Source organism: Chlorella variabilis (genome assembly GCF_000147415.1).
Source record: "Chlorella variabilis unplaced genomic scaffold CHLNCscaffold_17, whole genome shotgun sequence".
NCBI classification, from domain to species: Eukaryota; Viridiplantae; Chlorophyta; class Trebouxiophyceae; order Chlorellales; family Chlorellaceae; genus Chlorella; species Chlorella variabilis.
The window spans coordinates 497,832-514,732 of NW_005435071.1; the positions used below are offsets into that span (position 1 = coordinate 497,832).

At 71.8% G+C, this 16,901-nt stretch overlaps 3 protein-coding genes across 3 annotated transcripts; 2 read left to right on the forward strand and 1 right to left on the reverse strand.

Annotated features, from left to right (window-relative positions):
- Positions 1-146: 146 nt before the first annotated feature.
- Positions 147-2,747, forward strand: CHLNCDRAFT_136721 (hypothetical protein; the record flags this gene model as incomplete). Its single annotated transcript, XM_005845499.1, has 8 exons — positions 147-270; positions 398-529; positions 690-787; positions 1,018-1,136; positions 1,314-1,422; positions 1,561-1,683; positions 1,882-2,044; positions 2,203-2,747. The coding sequence occupies 8 exons, from the start codon at positions 147-149 to the stop codon at positions 2,745-2,747; spliced, it is 1,413 nt and encodes a 470-aa protein (XP_005845561.1).
- Positions 2,748-6,993: 4,246 nt separating this feature from the next.
- CHLNCDRAFT_25686 (hypothetical protein) lies at positions 6,994-8,441 on the reverse strand (the record flags this gene model as incomplete). Its single annotated transcript, XM_005845606.1, has 5 exons — positions 6,994-7,115; positions 7,405-7,634; positions 7,842-7,936; positions 8,161-8,240; positions 8,345-8,441. 5 exons carry the CDS (start codon positions 8,439-8,441, stop codon positions 6,994-6,996), a joined length of 624 nt encoding a protein of 207 aa, XP_005845668.1.
- A 465-nt stretch (positions 8,442-8,906) lies between these two features.
- CHLNCDRAFT_136724 (hypothetical protein) lies at positions 8,907-16,832 on the forward strand (the record flags this gene model as incomplete). The annotated part of the gene is made up of 15 exons (XM_005845500.1): positions 8,907-8,942; positions 9,174-9,266; positions 9,398-9,511; positions 9,718-10,020; positions 10,206-10,694; positions 10,973-11,368; positions 11,567-11,753; positions 11,922-12,074; positions 12,305-12,516; positions 12,708-13,587; positions 13,774-13,928; positions 14,131-14,378; positions 14,599-15,124; positions 15,390-15,485; positions 15,738-16,832. 15 exons carry the CDS (start codon positions 8,907-8,909, stop codon positions 16,830-16,832), a joined length of 4,983 nt encoding a protein of 1,660 aa, XP_005845562.1.
- Between the last annotated feature and the right edge of the window lie 69 nt (positions 16,833-16,901).

Below are 16,901 nucleotides of genomic sequence, written 5' to 3' on the forward strand. Positions count from 1 at the left end.
CCGCAGCGGCATCAGGGGCATGCAGAGAGCCCAGGGTACCACGGCATGGCGCAGCCCGGCCATCAGTGCCGTCCCGACGCCTGGTGGCCCAAGCCAGTGCCGCGCCAGTGTCGACCGGCAGCAGCAGCAACAGCAGCGTGACCGACATGTACAATCAGCTGGCCGGCGTGCTGGCGGCGCCGGGCGGAGCGGTGGCGGCGGGGCCCACGCCGCTGGGCCGCGGCTTGGTTGCCACGCAGCAGGTGACGCAGGGCGCCACGCTGCTCTCCGGTGAGCAGCAGCAGCGGTAGAGGGGCACATGCTGCTGCAGGATGTGCAACTGCTATGAGCCGGTGGAATGAAGCTTCCTTCTGCACCCAGCCGCAAGTCTCGCCCCGCTGCTCCTGCCCTCCTGCAGTGGACTGGGCCAACATGCTGTGCGTGACCGACCAGCCCAAGCTGGGCGACGCCTTTGGGCGGCGGGTGCTGGGCGACTGGCAGATGCTGCACGGCCGCCTGCCGCCGCTGCTGGTCCGATACCTGGTGGGGGGTACGTGCGGCGGCGGGGGCTGGCACATGCCCAGCTGCACATGCACAGCCTGCAGCCCAGGATCGGTTGGTCGACGGGCGCTGCTTCCTGCCTCTGCCTGCGCTGCGCACCCAACCCAAGCCATGCGCCTGCCTGCGCCTGCGCCCTCGCCGCGCCGCAGACGAGGGCGACTGGTTTGTGCGGCTGGCGGCCTGGCTGCTGTGGCTGCGCCGCAACGCGCAGGGGCCCTGGCGCCTCTACATCGACCTACTGCCCCGGGTGGGTGGCCGTGGCCTTGCCTCTGCGCCTTCCTTAGCGTCGCCAGCCATCCCCGCCTGCCCCCTGCTCTCCCCAAATGTGGCCAGCCGTGCCGCTGCGCCCCCGGCCTCCACCTCATCCCATACACGCTCCCACTCCCATGCCCCGTCCCAACTCCCCTCGCTCCTGCTTTGCCCCCTGCTGCCCCACCCCCCCGCCTCCCTCCTCCCTCCTCCTCCCTTTGTACTCAGGAGGAGGAGATTACCACGCTGATGAATTACCGGCCTGAGGAAGTGGGCGAGCTGCAGAGCCCGCTGCTGGAGTCACGGGCCGCGCTGGAGCGCAGCCAGATTGCGGGCCTGCACGACAGGTGCGGTAGCGTTCCTCTGCCAGCCTGCCTGCCTGCTTTGCTGCACAGAGCCTGTGCCTAGACTGGTGTTGGACCTACCTGGGACTGCCTATGCTGTCACCACGCCTGCGTCAGACCTGCATCAATCGAGTGCATGACAAGGCTGCCTGCCGCCCACTGAACGCCCCTGCCCCGCAGGCTGTTCTGCACCTCTGGCGGCGAGCTGCGGGCGCTGCAGCTGGCGGCGGGGCTGCAGGACACTGTGTGGGCCGCCTGCATGGTCAACAGCCGGAGCTTCAGCGAGACGGTGCGGCCCAGGGGAGGGAAGGCGGGAGGAGGCGGGCAGCGCAGGCTGGCTGCTTGTCGGCGGCGGCGTACCTCCTCATGCGCAGCTTGGTGCCAGCCTCCTGTACCGCCTGCACCGCCTGCTGTACCGCAACCGCAGGTGGAGGGCGAGACGGTGTCCCTGATGGTGCCCTGCGCCGACATGGCCAACCACGCCCTCGCCCCCAACGCTTCCTACCAGTTTGTGGCGCCGGCAGACGCCTTCCAGCTGCAGGCGTTGCAGGTGTGGGTCCGGACCCTCTCCTTTGCTGCTCCTGCCTGCTTCGCCTTCGCTCGCTGCCCCGGTTCGGAACAAAGAGCCGGGGCACCGCCACCCTCCACGGCATGCTGCCTCAAGCTGCTGGGCTCCCAGGATTCGCTGCTCTGCGCTGCTTTACACACCAAAGAGCCGTGCTCTGCTCCCCCGCCCACGTGCCTGCAGGACATCGCACGGGGCGCCGAGGCGTGCATCAGCTACGGGTGCACCCACAAGTCGAATGAGGGGCTGATGCGGGACTATGGCTTTGTGGTGCCTGGCAACCTTAACGACCGAGTGCCCTTCTCGGCAGGCAAGCAGGGAGCGCGGCTGTTGGCTCTTGGAGGGTGTAGCGCAGCAGGAGGAAGGGTAGTGCGGGGAGCCAGGGAGCGGTGTGTGGTGGGAGGTCTGGGTGTCGTCAGCATGTGCACAGCTCTGCTCCATGCGCCTGGCCAGATCACCGCTCACGCTGCCGCCGCCGCCACGCTTTGCGCACGCTGGGTGCAGGCGATGACGTGGCGAGCCAGCTGGCGGCCAGGGCTGCCGGCCTGGGCGCCATGGCGCAGCCCAGCATCAGCGCGCCGCGGCTGCTGGAGGCTCTGGGCCTGGGCGGCGAAGCTGGCGGCAGCTTCGACCTGACGGCAGCGGCGGCGGCTGCCATGGGTGACAGCGAGGCAGACGCGGCCAGGCGGCGGCTGCTGGCGACGCTCATGTCGCTGCAGCCGTTCCTGCGGGACATCCCGCCAGCTGGCAGCACCGCCAGCGCCGCGGCAGCAGCAGCGGCAGCAGCAGGCGCAGCGCCGCCGCTGAGCGAGGCCGAGCTTCAGCGGGAGCGGCAGTCGTCGGCGGCGCTGGTAGGGCAGTGCCAGCAGCTGCTGGCTGGCATGCCCACTACTGTAGAGACAGACGAGGCGCTGCTCGCGGCGGACGGCGGCGGCGGCGAGCGGCTAGGGGCGCGGCGCCGGCAGGCGGTGGCGACGCGGGTGGAAGCCAAGCGGCTGCTGCGGGCGGCTGAGGCCGCGCTGCAGGCGTATGCGGCCGCGTTGCGGTGAGGGCGCCTGCCCGTGCCACCAACAGACTTATAGTTGCAGGACGCAAGCATACATGTGTTCATATGGTATGTATGTAGGAGCTGTAGCTGTGAAGAAACAGGGTAGGCAGACGGTGGCAATGCAGGGTTGATCAATGTGGAGGGTTAATCATCAGTTCGTTCAAAATTGTTAGCGTTCCATGCGGGTCGACAGCGTGGATACATGTGGCAGTAGCTGAGCCGCCATGCCTGGGCTGCCCGCCCAGGCAGCTGCGCCTGCCTGCCGGCTATCCGTGGGCCAACACGTCTGCAGGCGACGAATGCAGCCAGGCGCGTCAGTTTGTCAGTCCATCGGAGAGGGAACCAATCAAGCACTGCCACCCTAATGGTCGTGCGAGTCCATGCATGCATGACATGAGCACCACCTCCCTCACCCCACCCCACGCCAGGGCACTCACTGTAAGCAGCTGTGTAGCCTCTGGACCTCACAGTCGCCGAGCTGCGGCGCGTGCGGTAGATGGCGCAGCCGCGCGGGCCCACGTCGAAGCGCAGGCACCCGCTGGCGGCGCGGCACAGCGCGCAGCAGCCCTCCATGGTCCTGACCGCGGCTGCCACAAACGCTGGCTGGTCTGTGAAGCGAGTGAGGGGCTTGGCCTCCCCGCACTGCCGCTGCAGGCAGCGCTTGGGAGACCGCACCGAAGCGCCGTCAAAGACTGCCGGCTGCTGGCACCGCTCGCATAGCTGCTTGGCGCCGTCGCCCGCGCACCGCGCGCCGTCGCCGCTGCCGTCCTTTGCCAGCAGCGTTTCTCCTGGCTCGCAGGTGCTCTGGCAGCTAGGGGCTTCGCCAGCCCTGCGATGGGGAGCAGGACGCACGGGGGAGAGCTTCCGTGGGTGGAGGCAGATAGCACGAGGAGACTGCTGCTGCTGTGCGCCTCATCTGTCTACCCCACAACAACCCACACAACCCACTAGCTCCAGTTGCCAGCTCACCAGCTGTATGTGCAGCCGTCGCACTCCTTGCGTCCACACACCATGCACAGCATCTGCTGCTGGCAGCCGGCGCCTAGGTGGGGGTACGCCCCCGCGGTGCCGTTGTCGTGCCACGCAGGCACCGCCGCTGCCGCTGCCAGCGCGCCCCACGGCTGGGGGCACTCCTCTGCACAGTCCTGGGAGCCAAACCTGCGGGCACACGCAGCCCCCGCGCTTGAGCAACAGCAGAGCGCTTGGGAGGTGAAGGTGGTGCTGATGCAGCCCGATACATGCAGGTGCAGAAGATATGCTGCCGGCAGGCTTGCTGCCCGCAGCACCAGGTGGCCACGCACCACTTCAGGACGCACTCGTCCATGTGCGGCAGGCACAGCCGGCACCAGTGCAGCGCCCCCGTCTCGCTGCTGTTCTCTGATCTGCTCCAAGCCCAGCCAGAGCCCAGCTTAGTGCAGTCCAGCTTGGCGAGCGCCAGCTGCGGCAGGGAGGCGGGGCGGGGGCCGGCGCCGCAGGCGCACTGTCAGGCTTGCCTGCTATGGTGTTTTTGCTCTATCTACCTCTGTGTGGCAACACTGAGTAGTTTGCAGCAAGCCAGCAGAGCGCCAAAGAAACGGGAGCTTGCAAGCGGCTGTGCGCCCCTGCCAGCCTTATTGCCGTGTGCCGCCTCACCTGCTGGCTATACGGCAGCTCCGGGTTGTATGACAGGAGGAAGTCGGTGCATCCCCCGGGAGCTCTAAAGGGCAGGAAGTCGTGCCCCTCCAAGGCCGCGGCCTCTGCGGCCGCAGGGTGCGGTGCCAGTGCTGCCAGCACCGCTAGCAGCGGCGGCAGCAGCGCCGCGCAGCTCAGGCAGCCGTGTAGGCGGCGCATGTGAAACCTGCAGTGTGGCAAGGGGTACCAATGTAGGCGGCAGGGAAGGTCACAAGCCCCTCTTCAACAGTGAGCAGCCACGGCGGCCCACTGCTGCTGCCGCCAATGCATGGCGGCTGGCGGCGAGGTATCTAAGTTGGCGGCTGCGGGGCCACTGGGCCCGCCCACACCTTTCTAGAGTCACCCAGCGGTGACGGCAGGGCGAGAGAAGTCCAGGGTGTGAGTGGACGCCCGCGGGCCCCGGGTTGGGAGGGAGGCTGGGGCTGTGGGAGTGTGGCGGGTTGTTTGCAAGGGGGTGTCGTGGTAGGAAATGGCAAGATGCAAAGGTGCTAGGATTGAGCTTTGCAACAATCCTGGCGGACCTTTTCACGCGACCAGGCACACGCTCCGGACGTGGCGCGTCCGGGTCTCTCCTGAGCACAGCGAAAATTTGCACACGATATCGGCTGAAACATCTTTAAAGAAGACATGAAATAGGACAGGAAAGCCGCGCCCGGATGAGCCGCGGCCGCGCCAGACCACGACGCCGCTCAGCTGGCGCCGTGCGCCGTGCGCCGCTGCTCGCCCTGCTCCTCCTCCTCCTCCCCGTGCCCGCCGCCGGGGCAGCCGGGCGCGTCGCAGTGGTCGCTGGCGCACGTGTGCCCCGAGGCCTCGCTCTCCTCCAGAGCCTGCTGCATGATGGGCAGCTGCCACAGCTGCGCCGCAAGGTATTCCACCTCAGCCGCCACCACTGCACACACAGCACGATACGCCGCGGTTTGGGCGAGGTGGGCAGGAGTGCAGGGGGTGGGGAGGCAAGCCAGGGCCACCAACCAACACATGGCAGCGCCGCTGCGGTACCGCGGCAGCCCTCTGGCAGAGGCTGGCCACATGCCTGGGCAAACCACACCAGCCAGGCAAGGACCAAACCGGCTCAGAACAACCACCGGCTCTGGACACCCGCCAGCGGCGTCCCCACGCACGCCCTGCCCTGCCCTGGCGCTTGCCTACTGCCAGCCCCCAGCCCCCTGTCCCCCACCTGAGTGGGCGCTGGTATCCAGCAGGGCCAGCACCTCATCCCGAACCCGCTCGCTCCGGATCTCCCGCCACACCTCCTTGGGCGCCACCAGCAGCAGCATGCAGGCCCGCTCCACGCTGAGGTCCTCCCTCACAGCAGGCTCCGCCGCGGAGGCGGCCAGCGCGGGGGAGGAGCTGGCGGCGGCGGTGGCCCGAAGCTCGTCTGCTTCTGCATCTGAGGAGGTGGCGGCGGCGGCGGTGCCAGGCGCCTGCCGCTGCCCCTGCTGCTGCCGCTCCTGCTGCTCCTGCTGCGGCGTGCTGGCCGGCTCCACCGCACAGGCTGCCCACGCCTGCCCCGCTGCCGCTGCTGGCGTGCGGGACGGGCCACAGCCGCCGCCGGGGCTGCTGTAGCAGTCTGTGGCGAGCACGGTGTCCAGTGTACTGCCGCCGTCGCGGCGCGCCGCCTCTGCCGCCGCCGCCGCCACCGCGGCGTGCAGGGGCATGCCGCGGAGCTCCCGCAGGAAGGTGTGCACAGCCGCTGTCTGGATGCACACCCCGCCGTGCGTACTGCTGCCCGCGGTGCGTACCGCGATGAACTTGCGCAGCGCGGCGATCGGGGCGGCGGCGGCGGCCGCCGCCACCACGCCCGCCGCAGTCGCCTCGGGCACGTCTGCCGCCGCCGCGATCACGCCCCGCATGTGCTCAAGCAGGTAGCTGCAGGGGCGGGGAGGGAGCAGGGGGTGCCTTGGGTGGAGGGAGAGGGAAGGGGGGGCAGTGAGGAGGTGGCTGGGGAGGTGCTGGGAGAAGACAGTGGGGAAGGACGGGGCTGGGCAGGCCAGCCAGCCGACACGCCGCCACATGCCAGGGCCCGGCAGGCAGCGAGGCAGCCAGGCAACAGCGTACAGCACGACCGCGGCGACAGCATGCAGCACGGTCGCGGCGACAGCATCTGCCGGGCGCGCCTCGCCTGTTGGCCTGCTGCCAGTGGGCGTCCCGCACATCCAGAGTGAACAGCACCGAGTCGAGGCGCGGGTGGCGGCCCATGCGCATGAAGCCGCGGGGGCGGCCCGTGGCAGGGTCCAGCCGGGCCATGGCGCTGCAAGGGGCAGAGGCAGGCGCACGTGCAGGGCGCTGTGGGAGGCCGGTCGGCGCTGCAGCGCGGCTGGTGGGGGCGGGCGGGCTGGGAAGGCTGGTCCAGGCAGGCCGAGGGTGGGAGGCCCTCGGCGGCCGCGTGCAGAGCCACACCCGCGCAGCCACCGCCACACTGCGCTCCCCAGCCCTGCCCCCTGCCCAGCCCTCCCTCCTCACGTGCACAGCATGCGCTGGTGGGTCCCAGCCCAGCGCAGCACAAATCCTTGCCCCAAGAAGCGACCCTGTCCAGCCCAGCCCCAGGCCCAGCCCCAGCCCCAGCCCAGCGCTCCTCACTTGTACAGCATGGGCAGCGGTACCCAGTGGGGCGGGTACTTGAACCGTGCGGTATCCAAGATGAGAGCCAGGTCCTCGCGGGCGCTGTAGCCGCCGATGGGGCTGAAGTGGCCGTCGCCTGCGCTTGCGGGGGCGAGGAGGAGGGGAGGGAGGCGGGGTGGGCGAAGCGGGGCGAGGAGGGGCAGGGGAAGTGAAGGCAGGGCAGGGCCTCCGGGCCGAGCCCAGCCAAAACATCCAGCGGAGGGGAATGCCAGCGCCAAAGCGCCGAGCGGGCCCACCGAAGCACAGCCCCCGGCAGCACCGCCGCCACCGCGGCCGCTGCCGCCATCCGCACGCAAAGCCGCCGCTGGGCAGCTACCCGCCCCGCCAGCGCAGCGCGGCGCAGCACAGCGCAGCCGCGCGCCCACCTGTCTGCCGGAACTCCTGCCGGCTGTACGACACAATGATGTGCTCCTCCGCAGAGCTGCACACCTCCGCCACCATCCCCCGAAACTCCTCCAGGCTGACTGCGCCGTAGGGGTAGAGCTCCACGCGCGCGCCGTTGCAGCGCGCCAGGCACGCCGCCTGCGTCAGCGTGATGCCCTCCTCCCGCACCTTGGGCAGCGGGTGGCAGCAGTCGAGCATCTCCTCGTGGAACCTACGGTACCAGGAGGCGGTACATTGGCGATACATGGGTTGCACTGGGGAGGCAAAAGATAAGGATGCAGTTCTTGGTGCAGGATGTCGCACACGAGGGGGGAGGCAGGTGGTGAGTAAGGGTAGCGGCACAAGGCACCCAGGCCCCGCTGCGTGGTCGGCAGCCACGGGGCATGCGGGCGCTGTGCCGCCCCCGCGGCAGCCTCACCAGCGCCAGGGCCCCTTCCAGGTGCGGCGCGGGTCTATGTTGAGGGTGTTGAGGGTCATGGCTAGGGAGGCCAACCCGCAGTACGCCGGCTCGTCCTGCGGTACAGGCCGACAGTTGCACCGACGAGCAGGCGGCCGATTCTGAAGCCAGGGCTTGCTGCTGCGAGGACTGTGGACGCAGATGTGCACCAGGCCGGCTGGCAAGCAGTCAGCACTGTACACACACATACTCCAGATGACCAACGCATTTGCACCAGCAAGTGCCACCCCCCACACCGAGATCTCCCGCCGGCCGACCCACTCAGCCCACCAGCACCCACCTGCGTGCGGAACTGCTCTATGAGCTTGAAGAAGTTGTTGACGGTGCCGTCCGCCAGCGCCTCGCCAAACACTTGCTTGCCTGCATGCACGACAGCCCAGCGCAAAGCATAGAGCAGGGCATGTGAGCATTCAAACCAGGCAGAGCAGCGGCGGGCAGCGAAGCAGCGAGCGGCGCGCCCTCACCCCGGGCGGACGCAAACTCGATGGCAGGCGGGGAGGGCAGCTGGCGCTTGTAAAAGGTGCGGGAGAAGCCCGGGGGCGCCAGCGGCTTGCGCTCCATCTTGGCGGAGCCGCCGTGCTGCTGCGGCGGCGGAGCGGTGGCGGCGCCGCTGCCCTGGTGCTCGTCAACCTGCGCGCTGCAAAGGTCGGCGCCCAGGTGGCACCTGTTGTTGGTGGCGGCCTTGGCAGCGTCGAGCAGGCGTCGTGGCCCCTTCTTGAGAGCACTCCGAAGCATCCAGGAGGGCCTGGCCAGCCCGGCCGCCTGCAGGCTTCTGCTGCAATTCAGATCACCGAGCATGGGGTGGAGGGGTGGGTGGGGCAACCTGTTTTTTTGCCGCGGGCGGTGTCGTGGCGGGCCACGCCATTGCATTTTTGGCACAGTTGCTTTGTCTCGCTATTGCATCCCACAGTCCAATTCATTGGACCACCTTGGCGGCGCTCACCTGCCGAACAGGGCAAAGTAGGGAAATAGGGGGGCAGAGTGGTCGGCAAATGGGGCGCTGTGGACCTCGATAGAGGGCCTGCGATGGACACGGCGTCGCTGGGAGGTCTCTGCTATCTGGTGGGCGCGACAGGCCGCGTACCAGTTTGATCTGGACCTCTGGGCTTTCTGCCTTCTGCTCCTCTGGCCGCTGAGGCAGCCCGCGTGCGCCCCGGCTGTCCTTGTGCCGCGCAATGCCGCGCCCGCTACGCTCTGGGGCGCTGCGGCGCACAACAACCACACGCCCCTTGGCGCCGCCGCTGGCGTACTGAAGAGTTGGGTGGGACCCCCTGCCCTCTGTGCTCCCTGCAGGCGGGCCAGGTGGTGAGCGAGTGCGATGTGGGGCACGGCTCGCCACGGGGCAGCAAGCGGCCGTTGGAGGAAGCGCTGACGGCTCTGCGCAAGGTCTGGCGGCGCACTGTCCCTGCGGTTGCCAGCTCCGCCACCATCGGTAGTTGGCGTGGGCGCCGGGAGAGGACGCTGGGCGCTGCCCTTGTTGCCCTGCCTCATGCCTGTCGTCGATGCTGCCATTGCAGGGCGCCCTGCTGCTCAAGCATGGGCGGCACGGCAAGCCCAAGGTGCACTTCTTCCGGGTGTGTGGTGCCGACACGCAGCTCAAGTGGCGCTCCGCCTCTGGCTCGGTCAAGCAGGTGCACTGCTGGCGCCCGCGGATGGCGGTGCTTTGTTGGCTGTACAGCGCAGCTCCAGATGCGCCGGCCAGGCGAGCGGCAGGCGTGGAGCTGCGCTGCCTGCCGCAGCGACCACTGGTGCGTGTGCGGATCCAGCGTCTCCTTCAGCCTTTGTTATCCAGGTACCTATGGCATCCTGTGCCTGTGGGGACCATCACTTGCTGCAGGTGAAGCTGCGCAATGTGAGCGAGGTGGTGGCGGGGCAGGCGACGGAGGTGTTCCGGCGGTACCCCCTGCGGGAAGGCGCCGGCTCCTTCTCTCTGCGGTACCGTGCCGAAGACGGCACCAGCCGCACCCTGGACCTCACCGCCACCGACGAGCAGCAGTTTGAGCTGTGGTTCACGGGCCTGAGGGTGGTGGCCGCCCGGCTGCAAGCGCTGGGCACGCCCGTGGCGGCGCTGCCGCCCAGCGGCCCCGGCGGCCTGTCGCCTGCCGAGCTGGCGCGCTGCGTGGGCATCCGCATGCAGGAGGTGCGGCTGGTGGCACCCTGCCAGGCTGGCTTTGCGTCTCCTGTCCCCTGCCCGGCCGCCTGCATCCCCCGGCCTGCCCTACCGCCCTAGCCTGGTTGCCTGCCTCGCCACGCAAGCAGGGCCGCAGGCAGGCCGCTTCCGGCTGCTCACCCGCAGCCCCTCGGTTCCTGCTTGCTGCTGCGCAGGCCTCCGGCCCCGTGTGCGTGCCTGTGCCGGAACGAACGCCGTGCGACCTGCTGGCCTGGGGCTCCGCTCAGCGAGCGCCCCCCGTCTCCATGAGCCTTCGCTCTGTGATGGGCGTGGTGGAGGACTGCTGGCAGCACCGCAGCCTGCCGGGGCTGGCCCCGGGCGGCGGCCACCTGGACGTGTACCGCGCCGCTGTCGGGCGCAAGCACGCCGCGCTGGTCACCGCCACGGGCGCCGTGTACTGCTGGGGCGAGGGGCGCGGCGGCAAGCTGGGGCTGGGCCACGACCAAGACCAGGCGCAGCCGCTGCGCATCCGCCACGGCCTGCAGGGGCAGTGCGCGGTGGCGGTGGCCTGCGGCGACGACTGCACCGCCGCGCTGACAGACGGCGGCGAGCTGTTCATGTGGGGCCGCCTGCACGTGGACAGCCGCCCGCAGCTGGTGCCGCTGCAAGTGCGGGGCGACCTGCGCGGCCGCAAGGTGGTGCAGGTGCGCTGGGCGGGGGGGCGGGGGTGGCACCCGTGTGGTCTGGGAGGGCAGCAGCGCCAGCAGCGGCAGCCGCCAGGGGCATTGCCCCTCGCTCCCTCGCTGCACGTGGGCGCTGCTAGTGTGGCCCCTGCTGCGCCAGCCGGCCGTGGGCTCAGAAGCTGCACCATCCTGCGAGTGTGTCTTGTGTGGTGTGGCGCCCACCCGCCTGCCTGCCTGCCTACCTACCGGCCTACCTACCTGCCTACCGCCTGCCTGCGTGCCTGCCTGCCCGCCCGCAGGTCTCCTGCGGCCCCTTCCACTGCGCCGCCGTCTCCTCCGACGGCCAGCTGTTCACGTGGGGGGAGGGCTTTGGGGGCAAGCTGGGGCACGGCGACCAGGCCAACCGCGCGCACCCCTCGCTAGTGCATGCGCTGGCGGGGAGGCAGGTGCTGGAGGTGGCGTGCGGCGTGTGGCACAGCGCGGCCATCGTGTCGGAGCCAGAGGGCAGCCCCTATGCGCCCCTGGCCCTGGCCGCCGCCGCGCACCACAGCCCGCTCAAGGCGGAGAGCAGCGCGGAGGGTGCGTCCGCGGGCGGCGGCGGGGAGGGGGCGGGCGCGCCGCCCGCCAGCCCCGCGCACCTGCCCGCGGCGGCGCACCACCACCGCAACAACAGCACAAGCTCCGCCTTCTCAGAGGTGGGTTTGGCGGCTTGTGCGCGCCTGTGAAATGGTTGGGTGGGTGTGGGTGGGGGCTGGCAGCCTGGGCCGCCCGCTGCCGCCTGCCTGCCAGCCCCTGCGCCTGTATGCTTTGAAGGCACATCCCTTGCCCCTCCCCCGGTGACGCCTGCCTGTCTGCCTGCCTGCCTGCTTCGGCCTTGCACCCGCCGCTCGCAGGCGTCTGTGTTCCACGACGGCGTCAGCGGCGCGCTCTACACGTGGGGGGCGGTCAGCGAGAGCGTGGCGTTCGGCGCCAGCGAGAAGCGGGACAGCAACAAGGGCTGCCTGGGGCACGGCGACGGCGACCTGTACCGTGGCCAGCTGCTGCCCACGCGCGTGGGCGGGGCGCTGGAGGCGCGCCAAGGTGGGTGCCCCGCCGCCCGGGCCGGCGCCTGCCGCCTTTCTGCGCGCTCCGTGCCCGGCGTGTCCGCCATCCACACCCACGTCCACGTCCACCGCCGCTCGCAGCAGCAGCTCGCTGCGCCGCCCCTGCCCCTCACGCCGACCTCCCTTTACCTTTGCCCCGCCGCAGTGCGTCACGTGGCGGCGGGCTCCCACCTGACGGTGGCTGTCACCACCGGCGGCCGCGTGTTCCAGATGGGAGCCACCGGCGCCTCGGGTCCCGCCCGGCACTGCCCCTGGGAGGGCGCCACGCTGCCGGAGCTCGTGCGCGGCGCGCTGCAGGGTGCGGCGGCGGCGCCGGGGCTGGTGGCTAGCAGTGGCTGTGGCTGGCAGTGGCTGTGGCTGGCAGCTGTAGAGCGCGGCCGCGTGTGCAGGCATAGGAATAGGAATGGAAGGCGGCCAGGTGGCAACACGCCCCCCACCGCACCCCACCCCCCGCCCTCCCTCCCACCTCCACCCAACCCGGCTGCCCCCTTCCCCTCCTCCCCTCCTCCCCGCCCCGCCCCCCCGCAGGCTACTTTGTGGATGAGCTGTGCTGCGGCATGCACCACGCGGCGGCCACCGGCCGCCCTCTGGACCGCAAGCTGGGGCGCCCCGCCGACCACGCGCCGCGCGCCGCCTTTGCCTGGGGCCGCGGCTCCGAGGGGCAGCTGGGCGTCAAGGGCTTTGACGACTCTACTGCCCCGGTGCTGGTTGAGGGGCTCAAGGGGCGCCATGTGCTGCAGGTGGGGGCGGCCGCTGGCTGGTGGGTGCCTGCTGTGGCAGCGTGGCGTGCGGTTGGTGGTGGGCGGTGGGCAGGTGGGTGTGAGAGGCTGCGGGAGCTGCCGGGAAGAGGGGGACACGCCCGCGTGCCGCGCGCCACAGCCACTCTGCACGAGGCGACCGCGGCGCCGCACCCGCCTGCCTGCGTCCGCAGGTCGCCTGCGGCGGCAGCAACTCGCTGGCGGTGTGCGAGCACGATGTGCGGCGGTGGGAGCCGGACAGCAAGGAGGAGGCGGAGGCGGCCAGCCGGGCGCTGTACGCTCTGGCTTCCGAGCCCAGGCAGGCGCGCGGGCAGGGGCAGGGGCAGGGCGAGGGCGAGGCGGCGGCGGCGGGTGGGCCCGCGGGCCGCTCAGACAGCCGGCGCGCCAGCGAGCGCGCCAGCATGGGCATCGTGCGGCGCAGCTTCAGCATGATCGGCACCCGCTCTCAGAGCATCAGCGGCGGCTCCGGCGGCGGCGGCGGCGGCGGCGGCGCCATCGGCGGCCCGCCCGACCTGGCCCGGCTGAGCAGCGGCAGCGGGCGCAGCGTGCACAGCCTGGGCGGCGCCAGCGCGGCCGGCAGCGCGCGCGGCGGCGGCGTCGCAGCCGCCCACCACCCCTCCTTCACCCAGACCTACTCCTTCATGGCCGCCCACGGCCCCCGCTCCAGCCTGCAGCACCAGCAGGCGCACGCGGCGGCGCTGCCGCAGCCGCCCAAGCTGCAGCGCATGCGCTCCGACCGCACCACCGGCAGCGCGGTATCCGCCGGTACCGCCGGTACCGCCATGCAGCGCATCGTGTCCATCGGCTCGCCCGTCAAGTCTGCGGCGCACAGCCACAGCGGCGGCAGCCACGCCGCACGGCGCAGCACCTACGCCGGCGGCTTTGGCGGGCCGGGCGGCGGCGCGGGCATGGTATCCGCCCGCAGCTTCACCGCCGGCATGGGCGGCTACGGCGGCTATGCAGGCGGCGGCGCGCCATCCGACATGAGCAGCCTCTCCTCCTGGCAGCACCGCCCGTTGTCGGAAGACGGCGTCGGCGGCGTGGAGAACGAAGGTGGGGCTGGGGCCGGCGCTGCTGCTGCCTGCTGTGCCTGCCGCGGAGTGCTGCTGGTTATGTGGCACTGGCGCCGGCGACTGCGTGTCGCTGGCAGCCACGGGGCCTGGGCGCTACGCTGCTCTGCCTTCACCTCACACACCTCTCCTCGCCGCCTCACAACGCCACTGCTGCTCGCCCCCGCAGCCGACAGCGGCGGCGGCGGCGCGCTGGCCGGCGGCAACCGCCGCGTGTCCAGCGCTGACCTGGCGGCCGCGCTGGATGACATGCGCTCGGGCAGCAGCTCGCTGGCGCTGCAGGAGGAGCTCGCGGAGAAGAACCGCATCATCGACAGGCTGCAGGTGTGTGGCGGCGGCGGCGCGGGGCTGGCGTCGGCCAGGGCAGGGCTGGCAGGCGGCGGGCGTCGTGGGCGCGATGCAAGGGGCGTGCCTGGCGCAGGGCCGGGTGCGCGCTGGGCTGCTGCAGGGCTGGCTGTTTGGCGGCCGCGTGCGGCAGCGTTCTGATCTGTGCGTGTTTCCTGGCTGCCTGCCCGCCCTGCCGCAGCGCACCCTGGACAAAATGCAGCGCCAGCAGCAGCAGCAGGCGGCGCAGCAGGCGCAGCAGGCGCAGCAGGGCGGCGGGCCGTCGACGGCGCCGCGCGCCGCCTCTGCCGCGGCAGACGCCGAGAAGCAGCTGAGGGAGGCGGTGCGGGCGTCGGCCGGCGCCTTTCGGGAGGCGCAGCTGGGCGGCGGCTCGCCCCCGCAGCAGCAGCGCTCCGAGGGCAGCAGCGGCGGGCGGCCGCGGGTGGCGTCGTCGCCCGCCGCCGCCGGCAGCTGGCACTCGCCGCTGCGCTCCAGCCTGAGCCCCAGGCAAGCGCGGCTCTGCTCTTCCTCATGCCGCCTGCCGCTGGCTTTGCTGCGGTTTCTTGGGGCCTGGAATGGCGGCTGCATGGCGGCTGCATGGCGCAGCAGCCTCCAGGCGACCCCAACCCACGCCTGCGGCCCCGCTGTCCTGCACCCTGCTGTGCTGCAGAGCCCAGTGCGCGTCCCCCGCGGCCAGCGCCGGCGCCGGCGCCGCAGAGGAGCAGCATGCTGAGCTGGCGGCCATGGAGGCGCTGTTGGCGAAGAAAGAAGCGCACCTGGAGGGGCAGCAGGCGCAGCTGGCGGCCTGGGCCGCTGAGCTGCAGCGGCGGGAGGTCGCGCTGGCGTGGCAGCAGGCCGCGCTGGTGGGCGCAGGCGGCCGGCCGGTGGGCGTCACCTGGGCGCCGGCGCCAGGGGGCAGCCCCACCAGCGCCGGCGCCGTCCCGGAGCCCATCCCATCAGAGTCCCCCACCCTCTCTGGCCGGGCGCTGGCCCCAGCTCCAGCCGCGGCGGCGCTGCCTAGGGCCGCCCCTCCCGCTGCTGCACCCGCGGCGCCACCGCGGGCGCTTGCGGCCGCAGCGGCGGCGCCGGCATCGCTGGCGGCCCACCCCGTGGCTGCCAGCAGCACGGGCAGCGCCAGCGGCACGCAGCCGGGCTCGCCGGCGGCGGCCGACGAGTGGACGGAGGAGTTTGAAGAGGTGCGGCGGCGTGGGGGTGTGACAGTGAGAGTGCTGTGCCGCCGCGGCGTGGGGGCAAGTGCTGCGCTTGTTCGGTGGCGCTGCCGGCTGTGGAGCAAACCAGCACGCGCTGGGGTGCACCGGGGCCCGGCGCTGCCCTGCCCGCCTCCCTGCCGCTGCTGCTGGCGCCGCTGCTGCCGCCGGGCGCGCATGCCGGGCTTGAGCTATACACGTGCTCACTCCGCCTGGCCGCTGCCCCTGCCCTTGGCCTTGCCGCCGCCTGCAGGGCGTCTTCCTGACCTTCACCTCAGAGGCAGGTGCCAAGAAGCTGCGCCGCATCCGCTTCAACCGCTCCCTCTTCTCCGCCACCAGCGCCAAGCAGGTGAGGGCGGGGTGGTAGCAGGCAAGGGCGGAGAAGCTGCCAGCAGGAGGGCTCGCCCGCAGGAGGGCGGGGTGCCAGGGGCAGGCAGGCGGACGGCGCCCTGCGCCTGCTGGGCCAGCTTTACACCTTGGGGAGGGGCGGGGCCAGGCGGGCGCCGCTCTTGGCTGCTGCCCGCAGGCGGCGCTGTTGGCTGCTCCATGTGCTGAGCTGTCATGCCTCCCCTAACCCACATGCCTGGCCCCGCTGGTGCAGTGGTATGAGGTCAACAAGCACCGGCTGGCGCAGCCCACAGGCACCCCCCGCGTGGCAGGCGGCGCCCCCACTCCGCCTGCACCCGCCGCCGCCGCCGCCGCCGCCGATGGCACCGGCACCGCTGGCGGCTCGCGGCCCGGCACGCCCTTGGCGCTGCCTGCCGGCCCGCCGCCGCCGGTGCAGGGCCCTGAGGAGGGGCGGGGGCAGAAGGGCCAGGCCGCCAATGGCGCCGCGCATCTGGCGGCGTCGGAGGCAGAGGCGCAGGCGGTGGCGGGGCTGCTTCACTACCGCCAGACCAGCCGCAACCTCAGCTTCGACGCCCGAGAGCTCGCCGCGTTCAATGAGCGGCTGCAGCAGGCGCTCGCGCCGCCCTCGCAGCAGCAGCATGCGGGGCAGGGCGGCGGCGGCGGCGGCGCGGCCGCGGGCCTGCCGCTGCCGCACCGGCCGGCCAGCCGGCTCAGCAAGCCGCCGCTGGCAGGCTTGGCGGCCGGCAGCGAGGCCGCGGGCAGCGGGCAGGCGTCGCCCTTTGCCGCCGCCGCCACGCCTCGCAGGCAGGAGCCGGGGGAGGCTGCGGGCGGCGCGGCGGCGGCCTCGCCCTTGCTGTCGCCATCCCCGGGTCTGGGCGGGGAGGCCAGCCGGGAGTGGAAGTCTGCCCACAGCAGCCCCTTCACTGCAGACTCCTCCCACGCCGCCAGCCGCGAGGCGTCTGTCACGCCAGGCGAGCAGGGCGGCATCCGGCGCGGCAGCTACTCTGCCAGCGGCGGCAGCAGCCCCATCCGCGCGGGCAGCCGCTCGGGCAGCCCACTGAGCAAGCACCACAGCGTGGCCAGCAGCTCGCTGGCCAAGCAGCTGAGCAGCTCGGTATCGGAGCTGGCCAAGTATACGCCTCGGGCGGTGGCCGCCGGGGATCCGCAGCCGCAGCAGGCGACGGGCGCCGGCGTCAGCGAGCGCAGCGCCAGCGGCGGCAGCCAGGCCACCGCCTCCCCAGACGCGGCCAGCGACGGCAAGCGCTCCCCCTCTGGCTTCTCGGCGAAGATGAGCCGCATCCGGCGGTCGCTGACGGGCGGCGGCGGCGGCTCGGGAAAGAAGGCGTGACGCCGGCGGCACGCGGCGGCCGGCTGCTGGGTGGGCGGGCCTGCAAGTTGCGGCGGGCCGCGCTCCTGC